This window comes from Prosopis cineraria, unplaced genomic scaffold, assembly GCF_029017545.1.
Source record: "Prosopis cineraria cultivar Desert tree isolate PC_DT_omini unplaced genomic scaffold, ASM2901754v1 PC1110, whole genome shotgun sequence".
NCBI classification, from domain to species: Eukaryota; Viridiplantae; Streptophyta; class Magnoliopsida; order Fabales; family Fabaceae; genus Prosopis; species Prosopis cineraria.
The window spans coordinates 19,085-36,113 of record NW_026556435.1 but is presented as its reverse complement, the minus strand read 5'-3'; the positions used below and the strand labels follow the sequence as shown (position 1 = coordinate 36,113).

The window sequence follows — 17,029 nt, the reverse complement described above, 5'->3', positions numbered from 1 at the left end:
TTTTTGTGTGTGTGTGTGTGTGTGTTTTTTTTTTTTTTTTTTTGCATTCTAATAAAATCTCAAAAAGCACCAAACATAAGGTTGTTATATTGTTTTTTGATATTTTTTTAATTTATTCAATTAATATTCATTACTTGAAGGGCTCTTTCATGCGTCCATTGAAAGGGGCATTGTGTTTCAAATTTTAGGAATTGATAAGTGGTTCCTTTGTTCCAACTATCCATAATTTAACCCTTCCATATGGAAACGGAGAGTTCACAACATTCATGCAGGTATACAAATTTGTTAATGTCATGTTGAAATTCAGGGCCTCAAGGATGTGACATTGTTATTAAACAACTAATCGTTGATATGCTGTGTTTATATATTGGATGAATTAGGATGTGCCCTTTTTTATCAAAGTTTTTACCCAAAAAAAAATCAAAATTATATGTACACACTTGTTTAATGCAATCATTATTGCAAAACTGGCGCGTTTAAAATATTGCATAATTTCGTCATTCCCCCTGTTCCCTGGCAGTTCTTATGACTGCAAAAATGGATTGCTTCAGCCCAAGTCGACTAGGGCCTTTTTATTTGTATTTTTTAACAAAAGGAGCAGGTGACTATAAGAGGGTGCACGTTTTTTTAATCATGCAGTATTATAATTTTGAGATATTAAGAATGCTGTATCTATTGTTTGTTAGAGACTTGGTATAGTGAAAAAATTCTCTTGAAGATTCTCAAAAGAATTGAAAGTAGGGAATGGAGTTGAATCAGATTGAATTAAAAGCATGTGATGCTTTCCAATTAACTTTGACTTCGCTCGTAAACTTCTTTTATATTTGTTTTAATATTGTTTCACTTTCATTGTGGGATGAGTGGTTATATTTTTTGATCAAATTGATAGAGGTTGGAATATTCAGTTTTTAAAAAATAAAAAGCACAATCATCAATTCTTAAAATTTCATCAAGTTTTGCTTTAAATTCTTATAATTTTTTTAGTGTTTTCAGTTCATATCATAGTAAAACAATACAACTTGATTTATACTCCTTGTAGAACACATGTAATTTGTAATAGTTTGAGAGTCCCCTTAGATCGCATTTGGTATCATTAAATTGGTAAAGTGAAAATGGATTGAGGAAAGGAACCCAAATTTAAATATGTTTTTGTTGAACAAGAATTGTGATTGTTAAGGAATCCATTTTGATGATTAGACTGGAATCCAATTCCATCATGACCTTTGAGACAAAGCTACTCTTACTTTAACTTTAATTGATTAAGACTAACTAATTTGTAAATACTTAATTTACTAACAAGTCTTCTCTTAAAATTGAAATTTACTAATTTTTAACTACACACGATTACAGAGTCATTTGAATCTACTGATAGATGTATGTGATATAATTTCAAGAACACAAAAAGTTGCTCGTATATCATTTGAAGTCAATTTCAATGGAAGAAACTTAGACACAATAGTTTCATAACCCATCACGAAGCTAACAATCCCAACATACATATTCATGACAGGTTAAGCATAATTGATGTTCTTCTCACACACACACACACAAACACACACTCTCTCTCTCTCTCTCTCCTCCGCTCTCTCTCTCCTCCTCTCTCTCTCGTCTCTCTCTCTCACAATATAGTAGGGAGAATCGCACAAGGATCGCTGAAATATGTTATTTATAAACAAGAACTAATAACAAGTCATCGTTTAGGAAATAAAAGTCTTTGTTCCCATCTTAATAATAATCAATTTCTTATTAGCACTTGTGTGTAATTAACATTATTCATTGGTCCTTGTGAGTGATTTTCCCTATGTATTATTTACTGAGCAGTGAACCTATAAACCATGAAGTGCTTATAAATCTGTCCAGGGTTAACAATCTGTGAAGGAAAATTAGGATGATTCACTGAATCTGGAAACCCTTGTGTCTCCAAGCAAAGGGCAGCATATTGATGATATGTGACACCATTTTTGCCTTTCACATCCTTCAACATGTTACTTGTATAAATTGAACACCAGGTTGATTTGACCATAATTCCATTTTCCTCCCAGAAACTGAGTCTTTAACCACAGCAACTTTATTGAAGTGACTTGAGACAGTGTTCTTGTCCACCACGTAGTTTATGTCATAGCCATCAGGAAGGCCATGAATTGGCTTCCAATTTCTTTTGGCTCAAGGAAGTCATATGGGGTTCCTTCACTTCATTCACCGCGCTTGATCTCGCCGTTCGGGATGAGTTCGCCATTCAACCGGCGTAATTTGAGAGGCGAAAAGTTGGATGTTGTGGGAGAGAATGTCTCCACTGTCATGCCCCTTAAGTTCCAGTAAGTGTGCTGAGCTAGATTCACTGGTGTGGCTTTGTCAAATGGCTTGGCTTCCATCTTCACTATCAACTTGTTTGTTTTGATAGAACATGTATGTCACAGCAGCCTCAAGTTTCCAGAAACCCTAGAAAATTTTCCAGGAAAAAAAAAAAAACAAGTTAATGTGAAATCAAAACATAAATAGAAGTAATTAGATACTTGAATAATATTGAGAGAATAATAATAAAGTTTCAAAAAGAGAGTTAGGGACAGCTAAGTCCTTGATAAAATTTTCCAAGTCCTAATAAAATTTTTTAAAAATGAGTTATAAATATTAATTCAAACAGTTATAAATAATAATTTCAATTCCAAACTAAGAGTTACATATAGAATTTAAATGCCTTAGTTATAATTAAAACCCTTGAATATAAAATTATTTAAATTGTGTGCATATTATTTTTTTAGAAAAAATATTGATGAGCTAATTTTTCATTAATTTTCACTTTTAAAATTTAACTGTCATTTTTTTTCTTCAATATTTTGTGTCATACGAGCAAAGAAATTTAATTGGTACCTTGTTGTTGGTCAGAACTAACATAAGTAAATGTGAGGTGACTGTCCATTTTGTAGGAAGCTACATTCCATACAACATCTCCAAAGCCTTTGAACCCACCTATTGATGTATATGAACAAGTGAACAATTAATATTGAAGAAGTTGAGTTAATTGTTAAGATGATGACATTAAAAAGTTATCTAAACAACCCGAATAAACCTAGCCAACTCGAATTATATGCTTTATTTTATTTGATTTTGATTACATGATAATGATGATGATTAAAGGGTTAACATTAGCAATGTACCATGGAGGGTGTTATTGCCATCATTAGCAGGCAAGTGGTAGGTTTTGCCATCTAAAGTGAAGTGAGCTCCTCCTATTCTGTTTGCCACACGTCCAACTAGGGCACCAAAGTATACTGTATCATTCTGGCAACATTCCAATTAATTGTTAATTCAATTAAATAAATAGATACTCAATCTTTAATTAATTGCCAAATTATTTGATTTATTAAATTGAAATAATATTGGTAGATTCCCTATCTTCATTATACTCCGTATGTTTTTTTTTGTAAAATAAAAAAAATCATATGATTCATTGCTTTTTTTTATAAATAAAACGTCATTCAAGAGTATTTATTATTTTTCAAATTTCTACTCATAAATAAATAGTAATATTAAATTAGAGAAAATTAAACATTGATTACAAGAACATTTTAATTCATACTTTTTATTTCATATATAATTATTAGAATTAATCAAATTTCTTAAAGTGTATGAGATGATTAAATTTTCTATATTAAAAAAGGAGGGAATAATTAAGAAACATTTATATATGTATGTATGTAGTCTATTCGTTTTTTACCCAAATTGTTATTATTTTCTAATTGGTGGAGAAAAATGAGGGAGAGCGATATTAAGCTCCAAAAGAGGAGATTAATGACAATTATATCTTCCACAATTTTTTTGTAAATTGACAGTTACATTTAGACTTTAATCTCTTGTTTACAATTAGAATCATGAATTAACAATTATATGAGTTTTTAATCAAAAAAGATTAAACAATTATTTATTTAAGTCATCATTTGCAACTTTTTTTTTTAAAGTACCTAGTTGTAATTAATTTCCTCTTCTAGAACTTAATTGTCCTTCTATTAAAAAAATGTTAAAATATATTTTTAGTCTTTTAATTTTATATAATATTTTATTTTAGTTCTTTAATTTTATAAAAGTATATTTGAAGTCCTTTAATCTAACACTGTTAGTTTTATCATATAAAATTTTCACATTAAACTTTTAAATAATGACAGAACATTGTCAAATATTAATATATTTTAATTTTTTTAGAATGGTAATAGTTGGCATAAAAAAATTATTTAAAACTATAGTAGTTATGATTAAATGATTAGTAAATATTTTATAAAAGTAAGGAACTAAATTAAAATCTTGTATAAAATTAAAGAATTGAAAATATATTTTAGCCAAGAAAAATTTCTCGTGAACACACTGAAAAAACCATCATCTTTCTGGATCTCAATCCAGAAATTCCCAAAATATTCTTCAACAACCCTTCCATTAACCAGTTTACGATGAATCTATTATATATATATATATATATATATATATACATAAGCAAAAGTGATTCAAATTTTCTTTCATTAAAAGAATATTATTTTCTAATTGATGGGAAAAAAATCATTGAACGTTTTGAGATGAACATATTCAACGAAATCATCATCTTTCTGAATCTCAATTTGAAACTTCTCCCAAAAATGTCTGAAAAAAACCCACCATTAATATGAATCTAATATATATATATATATATAATTATTTATGTTTCAGAAACAAAACTAAATCAATTTTTTCTTTTATGTCTATCATACCTTGTAAGAGTCAACTGAATCATAGCCAAGGACAATATCAGCCAATTTCCCTGGAGAAACAAACAGACACAACAGAAACCATAAATTAATTTGAAGGGCACAACAAATTACACGACCACGAACACGAACAAAAAAAAAAAACAATAATCTCAATCATAAAAAAAACATATGAAAAGTTAATATTGTGAGAGACAAACCATTTTTATCAGGGACAATTAAAGACATAATTGTAGCACCATAGTTTGATAACTTGATCTGAAACTGTCCTCTCCTTAGCTCATAAATTCCTATCTTGGTATCTTCCGCATAAGAAACAAACACAATGCCCAGAAAAATGCAGAGAGCCAATGATAGGTTTGACATAATATGAAACAAAAGAAGGGATGTTTTCGATCAATCCGAGGTATTAATTATTAGGTTCACTGCAGAAAATAAAGCCTGAAACTTGTGTGTGTGTGTATATATGGGGTTGTGTGAAGATAAATATAGGTTATAGTTATTTTCAATATTCAAGGATCTTGGTTTGTTAATTATATACATCGTTTTTTGGAAATTAATCAAACGAATTCTAGGTTCAATTGACTGGAACGTTTCTGTTTGGATAGGGTCATAATTAGGCTCTTATCTAATTGTGTTTAATTTGTATTTAGTATAATTGCATTTTTTTTAGGATTTTGTTTTTTTTTCCCCAATTTTATTGATTACTTTTAGGGAAAACATAATCTTTACTCCATATAGTTTCATTGAGTTTTGCTTTTGATCTTTGTAATTTTTTCAGTGTTTTAGTCTCTATAAGAAACTAAAACAATTTAAAATGAAAAACTATAAGGACTTGAAAAACAAAGGTCACTTAATTTTTTTAAAACTATAGAGATTGAAAATACTTAAAAAAAATTAAAGGGACTAAAAGCAAAACTCAATAAAACTTTGGATATTAAAGATTATGTTTTTCTCAATTACTTTTACTTGACCAAATTATAACTTTTGCTTTTAATAGTCAATTGAAGTGTATATTTATCCACATAAAAAGGAGAAGTTTGCTGGGATTGGGATATACCTACTCAGTTCAATATTATAAAGTATTTTTAATCAAATTATATATCAATAAATTTGTAATTATCTTTAAAATTACACATTTTTTTATGTGTACACTTATTTGAAAAAATGTCTCAATTAAAAAAAACTTATTAATTACATCCCTTAGTTGAGGGTATTTTTTGAAAAATATATATATCATAAATTAAATCTTAGAAGACCCAAAATGCCTTATAATTTTTGAACATTATACTTAAAAAATATTTTATATTTTTTAACAGAAGGAGTATAAGTGTGTGTATTAGTGTTAATATGTTTTTTTGATTTTTTGTCAACATTAATCTTACTCACAAATCATGTGTATTAATTGATTATTATTATGATACGAATGTGATTTAAATGCATTCATTGCCATCGGATATGACACTTGCAACCTTTTCTTTTTTGGTCGTGTAATAAGAAGCATGAATTTGGTGAAGGTTTTTATTTCTTTAACTAATTCATACTTGTAATTAGAGTTAAAATATTTATTTCAAAAATAATTATTCAAATATTATAAAAAAATCAGTTCAAAATAAAAGAGTTAAATAATAATTTGATCTATAAACTATAAGTTCAGGAGTGTTAGTGATCTACACTTTGTTTTTGTGCAATATTTTTCCTCAATTTTTGAAAATTGTGCAATTAATGCTACCCTCACTGTTAAGAAAAATTAACTTTAGCAATTAATTAATGAAAGAATTTTTTTTGTTCTTTTCTAAAAAATTTTGAGCTCTTTATGTGTAATTTTAGGCCATTTTTTGTAATTTTTTATTATTTTTTTATTAATTTATTATCAAAGTTAACTTTTATTAATGATAGATTACATTACATTATTTTTAAAAATTAAAAAAATATTATATAAAAAATGAGTTTAACATCCAAGTCAATGTTCTTGAAATTTTAGTACATAAGTGCCAAATTGCCCCTTAAAATAAAATTGGAAATGCTAAGAAATATTAGCCTTATACACACACACACTTTATTAAGAAAGCTAATTATATATTTAGATTTATTATATCCTTTTATCACAAATTCTCTAATTAAATCTTTATCATATGATGAGATGTATTTTGTTTAGGCTAGGAGAATATTCCATCAACCACATAAATAAAAAAAGAAAATAAAATAAAAGAAGCATGAGTAGCGAAAGCAAACTGATGGCAAATAACGCCTACAGCAAAAGCAAGAAACAGATAGAGCAAATAAGCGAACGCCCACGTAACCATCAAAACTCAAAAGCAACATTTACTTCTTTAATTTTATTTATAAAATTAAAAAAAATATTTACTTTAATCATATTTATAAAACACTTTAATAATTGTTATAGTTTTTATTTTTTATCTTTATTAAATACTTAAAATATTATTAAATATTAAAATATTTAATTTTTAATATATATTTACTATAATAAAATTAAAAACTTTTTAAATTTTTAGATAAATTAATGAGGTTTAATTTTTTTTAATTTTAATAAAAATATTAAAAATAATTTATAAATGAAATCAAAAAGTTTCAAAATACTATCATTCAATTTCTTGCTTTGAAATACCGATTTAGGCTGCTTGCCCCCCTCAAAACTGTTGTTAAATTTACATTGTTTTTACATGTTAAAAATGTTAAAATTAATTTTGACCCCTCAATATAATATAGCTTTGCCTTGTGGTCTCGCATTGATTGAGTTCTGGATCCGTCCCTACTTGCTTTCCAAATCAGCAATGGTAAACAGCTAAGGAGGAAAAAGTCATACTCAGTGAACAAGCTATTGTGAGAAGAAATAATAGACCCACCATTCAGCAAAGTTATTGACGTTAAGAGCATCATTCTTTAGTGTTAAACCACACCCAAACCAAACACAAACACAAGAAGAACCAATGTTCTGTTAGATTATTAGAATATCCTCCCTTAATTGGAATTTGGAGATTGTTTTAAATTAAATTTTAAGAATTAAACAACACATTGATTCTCGAATAAATCCAATATATATCTTATGGATTAAGATATTACATTATATTGGGATTTATTTTATCATATTCTATATACTTCTCATTAACAAATTAGACTTATCTCGTATAACTCAGTCACCCACATTATAAATAGAACTAGCTGGGTGAAGGATAAAGATCCATTAAAGTTGAGTATCTACTACACCTCAAAAATAAGGCTCTAGTAGTCTTGTTTTTTATGTGGGTTATTGGGTTGATTATTCTATGTTCAGATCTGATATGTTTCTGACCCAAACTTGAATTGTTTGTTTATTTCACTTATTTCCTACATGTTCTGTAATTTCAATTGTATTATCACAAACAGGACAAGTATGAGAACATCTGTACACCACCTGTGTCTTTTAACCAATGTTTCATTTATGGCAATGGCTTCATGAGAGACTACGCCGAATAAATTTTTGAATTCTGGGAATTTTTTTCCCCCCAAAATATTTTTCAATGTCTTTTAACCAATGTTATATAGAAGTAAATGTTAAACTTTAACGAAATAGCCAGAGTATAAAGTTGGGGTAGTAGAAAGAAAAAATGTTGAGATGAATGTACGAGCATACATTTAAGAAAAAAATTCAAAATGAACACATATGAGAAAAAGTGGACATAGTACTTATTAAAAAAAATGATTAAAAAAGTCATTTGAAATAATTTGGACATGTATAAAGAAAGCTTCGAAAAAGGCACAAGTGGAGAGAGTAAAACGGATAATTTTGAATCCTGTTAAGAGAGGTAAAAGAAAGCCAAAGATAACGTTTATGAAAGTTGTTAACCAATACCTCTAAATTAATAATATTTTTAAAAACTTAGTAAATGATAAAACACAATAGAATCATACAATCTTTATAATTAACCCCACCTAGTGAGATAAGACTAGTTGTTGTTGTTGTTGACTTGGGAATAACAAAAGAAGAGCTAACCTTGGTAATTAACTTCTGATTTTTCTACATAACCTTAACATAACTCAACTGAATAGAATATTTGCCCTTTTGCCCTATTTATAAATCATTTTTAATATTTTTACTAGAATTAAGAAAAATTTAAATTTAATTACCTTTGTCTAAAATTCAATAAGTTTCTAACTTTGCCCCTAGTATATATAATAGGGATAAGAGGGTACACAATAATAATTGAGGTACCCTAAAAATAAAATCAAAATAAATATTTTCTCCCTTACCCTATAAATAGAATTAGGAGTATACTCATATGATTCTATTTATAAGTCACTTCTAATATATTTAGTAAAAACTAAAGGAAATCTTAAAAATCATTCTATCTAAAATTTTAATACATTTTTAACTTTGTCCTTATTAAATATACATACTTTAATAATATATTTTTCCTATTCAACATTTAATGGAGGGTAAAAAGAGAAATTTAAAATAAAAATTTAATGACATAATTTATACATAAGATAAAATTTTTTTTCCTCTACTCTATTAATAAGATTAGAGGGAGTATGTCTTGCATCATCTATCCTTCCAAGCGTGGGAAGTACTTCATTCCATTCCCAATCTTTGTGTGTGTGTTTTTTTTTTAATTGCTTATAGGACCAGCAATAAATGCGAGCACCTCTTTTACTGATGATTCAAATTTTAATTTTTCACATGAAGACCATCTCCTTCCGCTAAACCAACCCCCGTTGGTCTGATCTCTATATTTAAGTATTTTCATGAATTTATGATTCTACCGGCTTTTCATGGTATATAATATAAAAGGATTATTGAGGGCCTTCAATGCAAGTTCCAATTATAAATAACCAATAATATTTTGTGACTATTATACTTAATTTTGTAATAAATGAATAACATAATTCGATGGAGATTTTTGTTATTCATCCATCAAAATCACATGTTATATATATTATGATGCTTTGCATCAAAATCACATGGATATTGATAATAGATGTTTCAATTGTTGCATCTATGTGAGATTAATGAAATAGATTTTCACGCACAATACATCAATACAATTCTTGATTCTTATGGGACTGTTTTGTGAGAACTAGAAATTAATAGAATATTCAAAATATACAAAAAGGGATTTACTCCTAATGAGCCTATTCTTATGAAATTCATAAATCAAGACTCTACGTACATATCCGCATATATAGAAAAATGCTATGATCATTCATATTTTATTTCACGTATCAATCAGTAAATTTATTACTGAGTAAAATATTTTAATCACCATTATATTTCACTTTAATTAAATAGACATCTCTTCTTTTTTAAAAAATACATATATTTTAGTCCAAACTATTAACACCGTTAAAATATGTTCTAAAAAGATTCTAAAAATATATTTTTAATAAAAAAATTGTATTAGAATAGATCTTATTTGCCAATTTATCTGAGAATTTATTACTAAGAGAGTCACTAAAATTTACAAAATACTCCAAAATTTAAAATTTTGCTCGTTTACAACTTGGCTAAGAAAATTTACAACTTGCAAAAGAAAATAATAATTTATAATAATAAGTTGTAAATGCCTTTAACTTTATTATAAATGCATAAAATTTGAGATTTATAAGTATTTTATAAATTTTATGAAATTTTTTGATAATAATTTTTTTTTTGTGAGATCTAGATATAATTTGTCCTAATTAAAAATACCTATATATATTTATGAAGTATGTGTGTTTTCTACTGGCATAAATTTCATTAACTATTCATGTTCGAAACTATGGCAAAAACATATTTTTATGAAGCTATCGAAGTTGCTGGCAAGCTATTGACCGGACTAGTCATTGTCAAAGATTTAAGATATCAAAGCAAAAGTACAAAAGAATGAAGCTATCAAAACTTTTTCCATATTAATTACGAGATATTAAATTGTTGACATTCAAAATTTATTATATTTATTCCTACCATATGATCCAAGTGCCAGGAACAAAAAGTGATATTATTTATTGAGATCAAAAAAATGATTTATTAACAAAAATAAAAAGTAATACGACTTTTTAAAGGGGGAAAACAAATATAATTATACGACTTTTGATTTTCTAATCACAAAACATAAAAAGTAATATGATTGTTGACCATCTATTGACATGGATTTAATATCTCGTTTTCAAATATATTAATCAATAAATAGAAATTTGATAACTATAATCATATTATCAGAAAATATAATCTCTAACTTTTGAATAATAAACTATGAAATACAATAATAATGAAAGCAATATCTACTATGAATGTATTGAATAAGTATAATCTTAGCCGTACATTTCAATGTGTCCATGGTTGTAACACACAATAAACTTTGCCCAATACATTTTGTGATTGTCCTTATACAAGGGCCATATGGTTTGACTCTCTTCTATGTGCTCTTTGATCATTTTTACCCATGGTCTTACCTTATGGATCTTACAAACTTTAAAAGTTCTATACTAGAATCAAGAGACTTAAACTTTAAAATACATTTATCTACTACATCCAAAAAAGGTAACTCTTGTGGCACATGGTATTAAAGATTTCAATGAGTTGGTCATATTTCTCAAATGTGCATGTAGAGAGGACAACATTCAAAGTCAAGGGAAAAAAAAAATATTGATCTCATTTCTACTTAAGAAATTTTTATCTGTTACTCTTAAAGTAAGCTTATCTGTTAGTCTTAGAGTAAGCTCATACTCTCAGTTAAGAGGTTCAGGCACATATTGAAAGTTAATTTAATTACTCTTCAACAAATATAATGTTATTATACTTCACATCTATTTCTGACTTTCTTTACTTACTTTATAAAAGAATTTCTCTTTGAATCATTTTGAAATGGTTGTGAGCTTTGAAAATAAGATATAACAAAGGTGTTTGCTTTTGCTTTAACCCACAACGCTTTTGGATTACTTCAATAGCTTTATTATACAAAAATATGATTTACATGACTTATCTTTTCTCGCTTATTTTTTTTCTTGCAATGCTTTTACTTTATCTTCAACATTGGAAACTTTTCTCTCCTTTTTTGTCAATATATTTTCCTTTCTAACCGGGGAAAAAAAAAGATATTCCAAGGTTAAATTTTTGACATTATTGATTTATTAGTAAACTTTTTTCCTACAATAACACAAATCTAAAACGACGTCGCCTGGCGTGTGCTTCCCACAGCTTCAGGTTGATTCATAGTGGTTGGGACTACCAGATCAGGCTAGCCTGTGCTCTGCCGAATCATCAGCTTCTGAAAACCTCTATTCGGAGTTGAGTTTCGTAGAGTTGCTGTCTGAGGACTGGGGAACTACAATGGCAAATGTGCTGAAGAGTGTGAAGGTTCCTCCGAATTCGGTGAATCTGGAGGAGGCAAGGAACCGAGTCTTCGATTTCTTCAGGACTGCCTGCAGATCAATCCCCACCATCATGGAAGTCTACAACCTCAACGAAGCCGTCTCTCCCTCTCAGCTCCGCTCCACTGTTGCTTCCGAGATCCGCAAGAATTCCCACATTACCAATCCTAAGGTTAATCTCTCTCTTTCGGTTTTTTCATCGATTAAGGGTTTTCGCCGCATTCCTCCTTCCCTCCAACTACTCGGGATTCTTCTTTCTGGGTTTTCCGGGGTAAAGCTTTTTACCTTTGCTTTACGAACTGCGATTGAAAATTAGCAACTTGGCAGGTTTCGGATGTTTTGTAAATTCATATTTAAACAATTGTTATTCGTGCTTGGATATATTAATTTTGTAAGGATTATTTACGAGGAAGAATTTTCTTGGCTATATTAACATGTTTAGAGCTAAATGATAAAAAATTATGAGATGGTTAGAGTAGTTAGCGCTCGGAAAGGTTTGTATCGGAATAGTATATCGAGATGAGGATGTTTCTTATAGAATCATATAGCAAAACTGTTGCACAATCGTTTCTCTTTGAACAAGGGGTCATAGGCTTACTGTGGTTTCTGGAACTTATTCCCTTCTTCGTTATTGATTTACTGGTGGGGATTCACTTGGACTGAAAGGCACTGAATCTAATAATATTGTTTCATTTCAACTGTTTCTGTGGTTGATTGTCTTCATATACTGTTTAATCCTTGTGGAAGTTTACATTATGACCGCATAGTAATATTTTTTTTTTTAACGGAAGTACAAATAAATCTCAGTGTCTACATTGTCTTCAAATCTTTTTGTTTGCTTTCAAACATAAGGTTGCCTTCTTAGAAAAAGGTAAGAATGTTGAATACTGTTTTCTAAAGTTTTCAAATGTTAAAAGAATGTTTATTATCTGTTTCGATGAGTTAATTATGCTTTTTGCTACGGTGATCTTTACCTTTTTGTGCAATAGCTTCTAATCTTGAGCCTAGTTCATTTTCTGCAGGATTCATTTTGCTAAAATTATGTCAGGCTTATTTGGGAAAGAAAGGATTTGTTTCTTAAGCCTATAAATGGTCTAAAACATTAGAGAATTCACAAAGTTAAAAGCCCATTTCAACTCAAAGCTTGATCTGGAAAGTGAAGGCCTATTAATAGTTTTATTATAATCTCTGGGATGCATCTACTCATGAAAACCCAATTAACTTTAAGTATAGACAAGGAAATGTCCCATCATGCCTTGTGATGAAACTTAATTTTAATTAAAAGGATTGGAGTGTGGTATGGATCAAACACTTGACCATTTGGTCATTGAGGCTTTGATACTACCTCAAGAAACTTTTTTAGTCAAAGCTTAAGCTGTGAGCCCGGGAAAATTATGGAAGAAAGGCCACACATATTTTTTTCAGGTTTACCAAGGATAGCTATCTCAGCTTTTAGTAGCCGATCTACTAGGTTTTTCTGCCAAAGAACCTAGCAAATGGAAGGCTACACCACTAGTTACCAAACATATATGAAGAAAATCTTCACATATTTTAACAACTCAATGACTAGGTTTCTTTCCAGCAACAAAACTTGCATCCAAGTTTTTCGTACAAGAACTTTGCAATACTCTCACAGAATTTAATGCTCACAGAAGAGTTTCTTACAGTGACACGTGGGTAGATATCCCAATATTGGGGCTGTACAAAAGACTGAACGGGACTGGACTTCAGCCTAACTCGAAGTATATTCTCTTTCATGAGAAGGACTAGGTTAAACAACCCGTAATCCGATTTGGTCCAGTAATAACCTGAAGATTAACAGGACTGGATTTGGTCTATAGAACTGGAAGATTCTTCTTGTTAGTCCAGTACTCACTAAACTTTTTTTCCTTTTTTCTTTATGAGAGACAATAATTCATTTAAACTTAATAAACTCAATTAAGATAATAAAAATACTTATAATCATAATATATTCATAATAATTTCCAACAAGAAGAAAAAAATTTTAATTACAATCTAAGTGGTCCAAATTATTAAATTATTAGTTTGAGCGACTGTGCGAGGAACCAGACTTGTTAAATTATTAATAGTCTTAGCATGTTATTATGAATAATTAGTAAATTAATTATAATCATATTAGATAAATTTAATAGGACCAGACTGGACTAAGTGATCCAAATGCTTAGTCTCTAATCTAGTCCAACCTGAAAAAACAATCTGGTCTTTTTAGTCTTTTTAGTCCTAAAGGACTAGTTTTTAACAGGACCAGACAAGACTGACCTTCTCGGATCAGACTGGGTTGAGCAGGACTAGAGGGCTTTTGCACAGCCCTATCCAATATTATCTCAAAATAACATACAAATTATAACAAAATTTCTTTCAGCCTCTTGAATTCTTCTCTTATTTCTCAATGCTTCGATCTAGATTAACTTTAGGTGCACCAAAGGCATTCATATCCCTTCTTCGCCTTTTTTCTGACATTTATGTTGTGGTGAATTTGGTTTCTACATGTTTGAGTGTCAGCTATTTTTCTTTATTCACATGCTATTCTTCAGATCCTTAAATGGGTTCTTGTATACATTACGTGTCTAGGGGCTTTTCATCGGAATCATTTTTTAAAGGTCCATCGTCAGCAATGGACATAATAAGGTTACTGAATAATTTTATTTTCAAATAAGCTTAGATTTAGCTAAAGATGAGAGTAGGTTACATGTTTGTGTTAGGTTCAAGATTCTAAGATTTTCTGAAAGTAATCTATCACGTTTAATTTTTCAAATTTTTGGCATTTTTGGAGGTAAAATCCTTAGAAAGCCTGATGAACTGAGCTCATTGAAATCTACAACAAATCATTATCACGTTTGGTACCCTTGACCAAATTTCCAATTCAAGCATGTTGTGTGTTTGGACTTATCATCTCTCTGGTGATGATACCTATTGTAGTTATTTGTCCGTCTTGTTTTGCTAGAATTTCCAAGCTACTACCTTGTGTTATTTGAAAATTTGTCTGCTCCCTTCCTTTATTCGGCTGGATCCCTTCCAGTGGAAAAATTCAGAGATGAATAGTTCACGATTCATTCTGTTTTCCCATGCTATGTATAAGAAACAATGCGTTGTGTTTGCATATATAATATTCCTTCAACCATGGTTCTTCTATCATGGAATTGGCTAGTCAAGGCCAGTGATAATTGAAGGACCTCGAATTAATATGATGCTTTGGTAGAGACATAAGAAATTTAGCTATGGAACAAGATTTTGTTGCCCCTTTCATCATTGCTGTTTGCTGATAATTGTTGACTTTCAGGTGATTGATATGATGGTCTTCAAGGCAATGGAAGAGTTGAAGGACATTGTGGATCATGCAAAGCAGAGGCATCATATCATTGGTCAGTACGTGGTAGGTAAACAAGGGCTTGTGCAGGATTCGGGCGTAAAAGACCAGGGAATCTCTCCCTTTTTGAAAAATTTCTACAAGAGCAATTACTTTTGAAGTTTGGTCTGGTATCTTCCATTTGCTCAAATAAAGAATCATCTGGAACTGATTTGTGCCGCTGTTGGATTAAAAAAAAAGAAAAAAGAAAAAATTAGATGATGTCACTTTGTTTCAGATTTAACTGTTGTTTTTTATTGACTGTTTTGTTAATGCTAGTACACATGTATCTACCACTATGCAGAAGGTAGAAGTTGTTCCTTAATAGTGTATTGGCTTAATATGTAAAAGAATAAAGGATAATGATTTTTGACTTTCCTGTGATTTTAGCATACAACAATGGCCAAGGGCCTACTAGATTTTCAGGGGACATGGTAATGTAACATTTGCATGTATCCTTGAAGCGAGTCATACTATTTATAAATTATGTACAAGTTATAAATAGTGTGGTTTCATTTCAGATTACAGTTTAGTCTATTGAAAACAGAAGGGAAACAGTACCATGCAACAAGGGGAAGAAAGTAATCGTTAAATGGCAGATTTTCTAAAGGTGTTGACCAGACCATTCATTCATTCATTTGTTTAATCACTCACACTAAGAATGCATATATACACGCACCTACCACTATTTACTTCAATCTTACTTGGTTCAAACTTGTGACCTTTTCCATTTGAAGGTGTCTTGACGCTGTTAAGCTAATAGGCCATTTATGTTAACAAGACCCATTTGAGTAGAAGCAAAAGCAACATCAAGAAAACATGCCCTTGGAATTAAAGATCCTTCATAATGTGCCTTTTAGTGATCTGAATGATTGATTACGGGCAAAAGAGGGTTAGAGAATGTAGTTCAAACTCACTCTCATGTCTGTGCACATTGGGATGGAGTGATTGTTGCTGATCACTCAATTCTTAAAGATGCCGGATTTCACTTTCATGCGTTAGTGGTGTAGCGTTAAATTGGATTGTGAAATAAAAAAATTTTTATTCCTTAATATTATACCTTTTTTTTCAAAAAATGTAACTTTTGATTTCTAAACCTTTTTTCTTAATTATTTATTTAATTTTTAAATTTTGACTTGAAATAATTCAATTTTTATAATTCTTTAATGTAATAAATTATAAAAATTGATTTGTTCTAAATCAATAATTGACATAAAGTTATATTTTTTCTCTGTTTTTTTGGCAAGTTAAGTTAAATTTTTGTGAGAATTTTAAGTGCCAATGAGAAAATATATGAACAATAAATTTAATATATCAACTGAATCAATTTTATTGTAATTTATCCCGGAATCTATCTTCACTAGGAATAATATTTGTTGTACATGTAAATTATTTGATTTTGAAAATTTTTATCAAATATAACCTAAAATAAGTGAAAAAGGACTAGAGTGCCATTTCTTTGTATTTTAAAATTTTATTTTGAGATGTAACTTCTATCAATACATTATAAGATAGATTCCTCATTCAATTTATTCACAGAAATTGAATCTAATAAAAAAGACTAGTCTTTCACAATATAGTA

General features: G+C 29.2%; 1 protein-coding gene and 1 pseudogene across 1 annotated transcript; one reads left to right on the top strand and one right to left on the bottom strand.

Moving 5' to 3' along the window:
* Window positions 1-1,724: 1,724 nt before the first annotated feature.
* LOC129299290 (uncharacterized) lies at window positions 1,725-5,119 on the bottom strand (annotated as a pseudogene).
* A 6,837-nt stretch (window positions 5,120-11,956) lies between these two features.
* LOC129299293 (NADH dehydrogenase [ubiquinone] 1 alpha subcomplex subunit 6-like) lies at window positions 11,957-15,972 on the top strand. Its single transcript, XM_054937761.1, has 2 exons — window positions 11,957-12,252; window positions 15,382-15,972. The coding sequence occupies exons 1-2, from the start codon at window positions 12,040-12,042 to the stop codon at window positions 15,565-15,567; spliced, it is 399 nt and encodes a 132-aa protein (XP_054793736.1). The 5' UTR covers window positions 11,957-12,039; the 3' UTR covers window positions 15,568-15,972.
* Window positions 15,973-17,029: the final 1,057 nt, after the last annotated feature.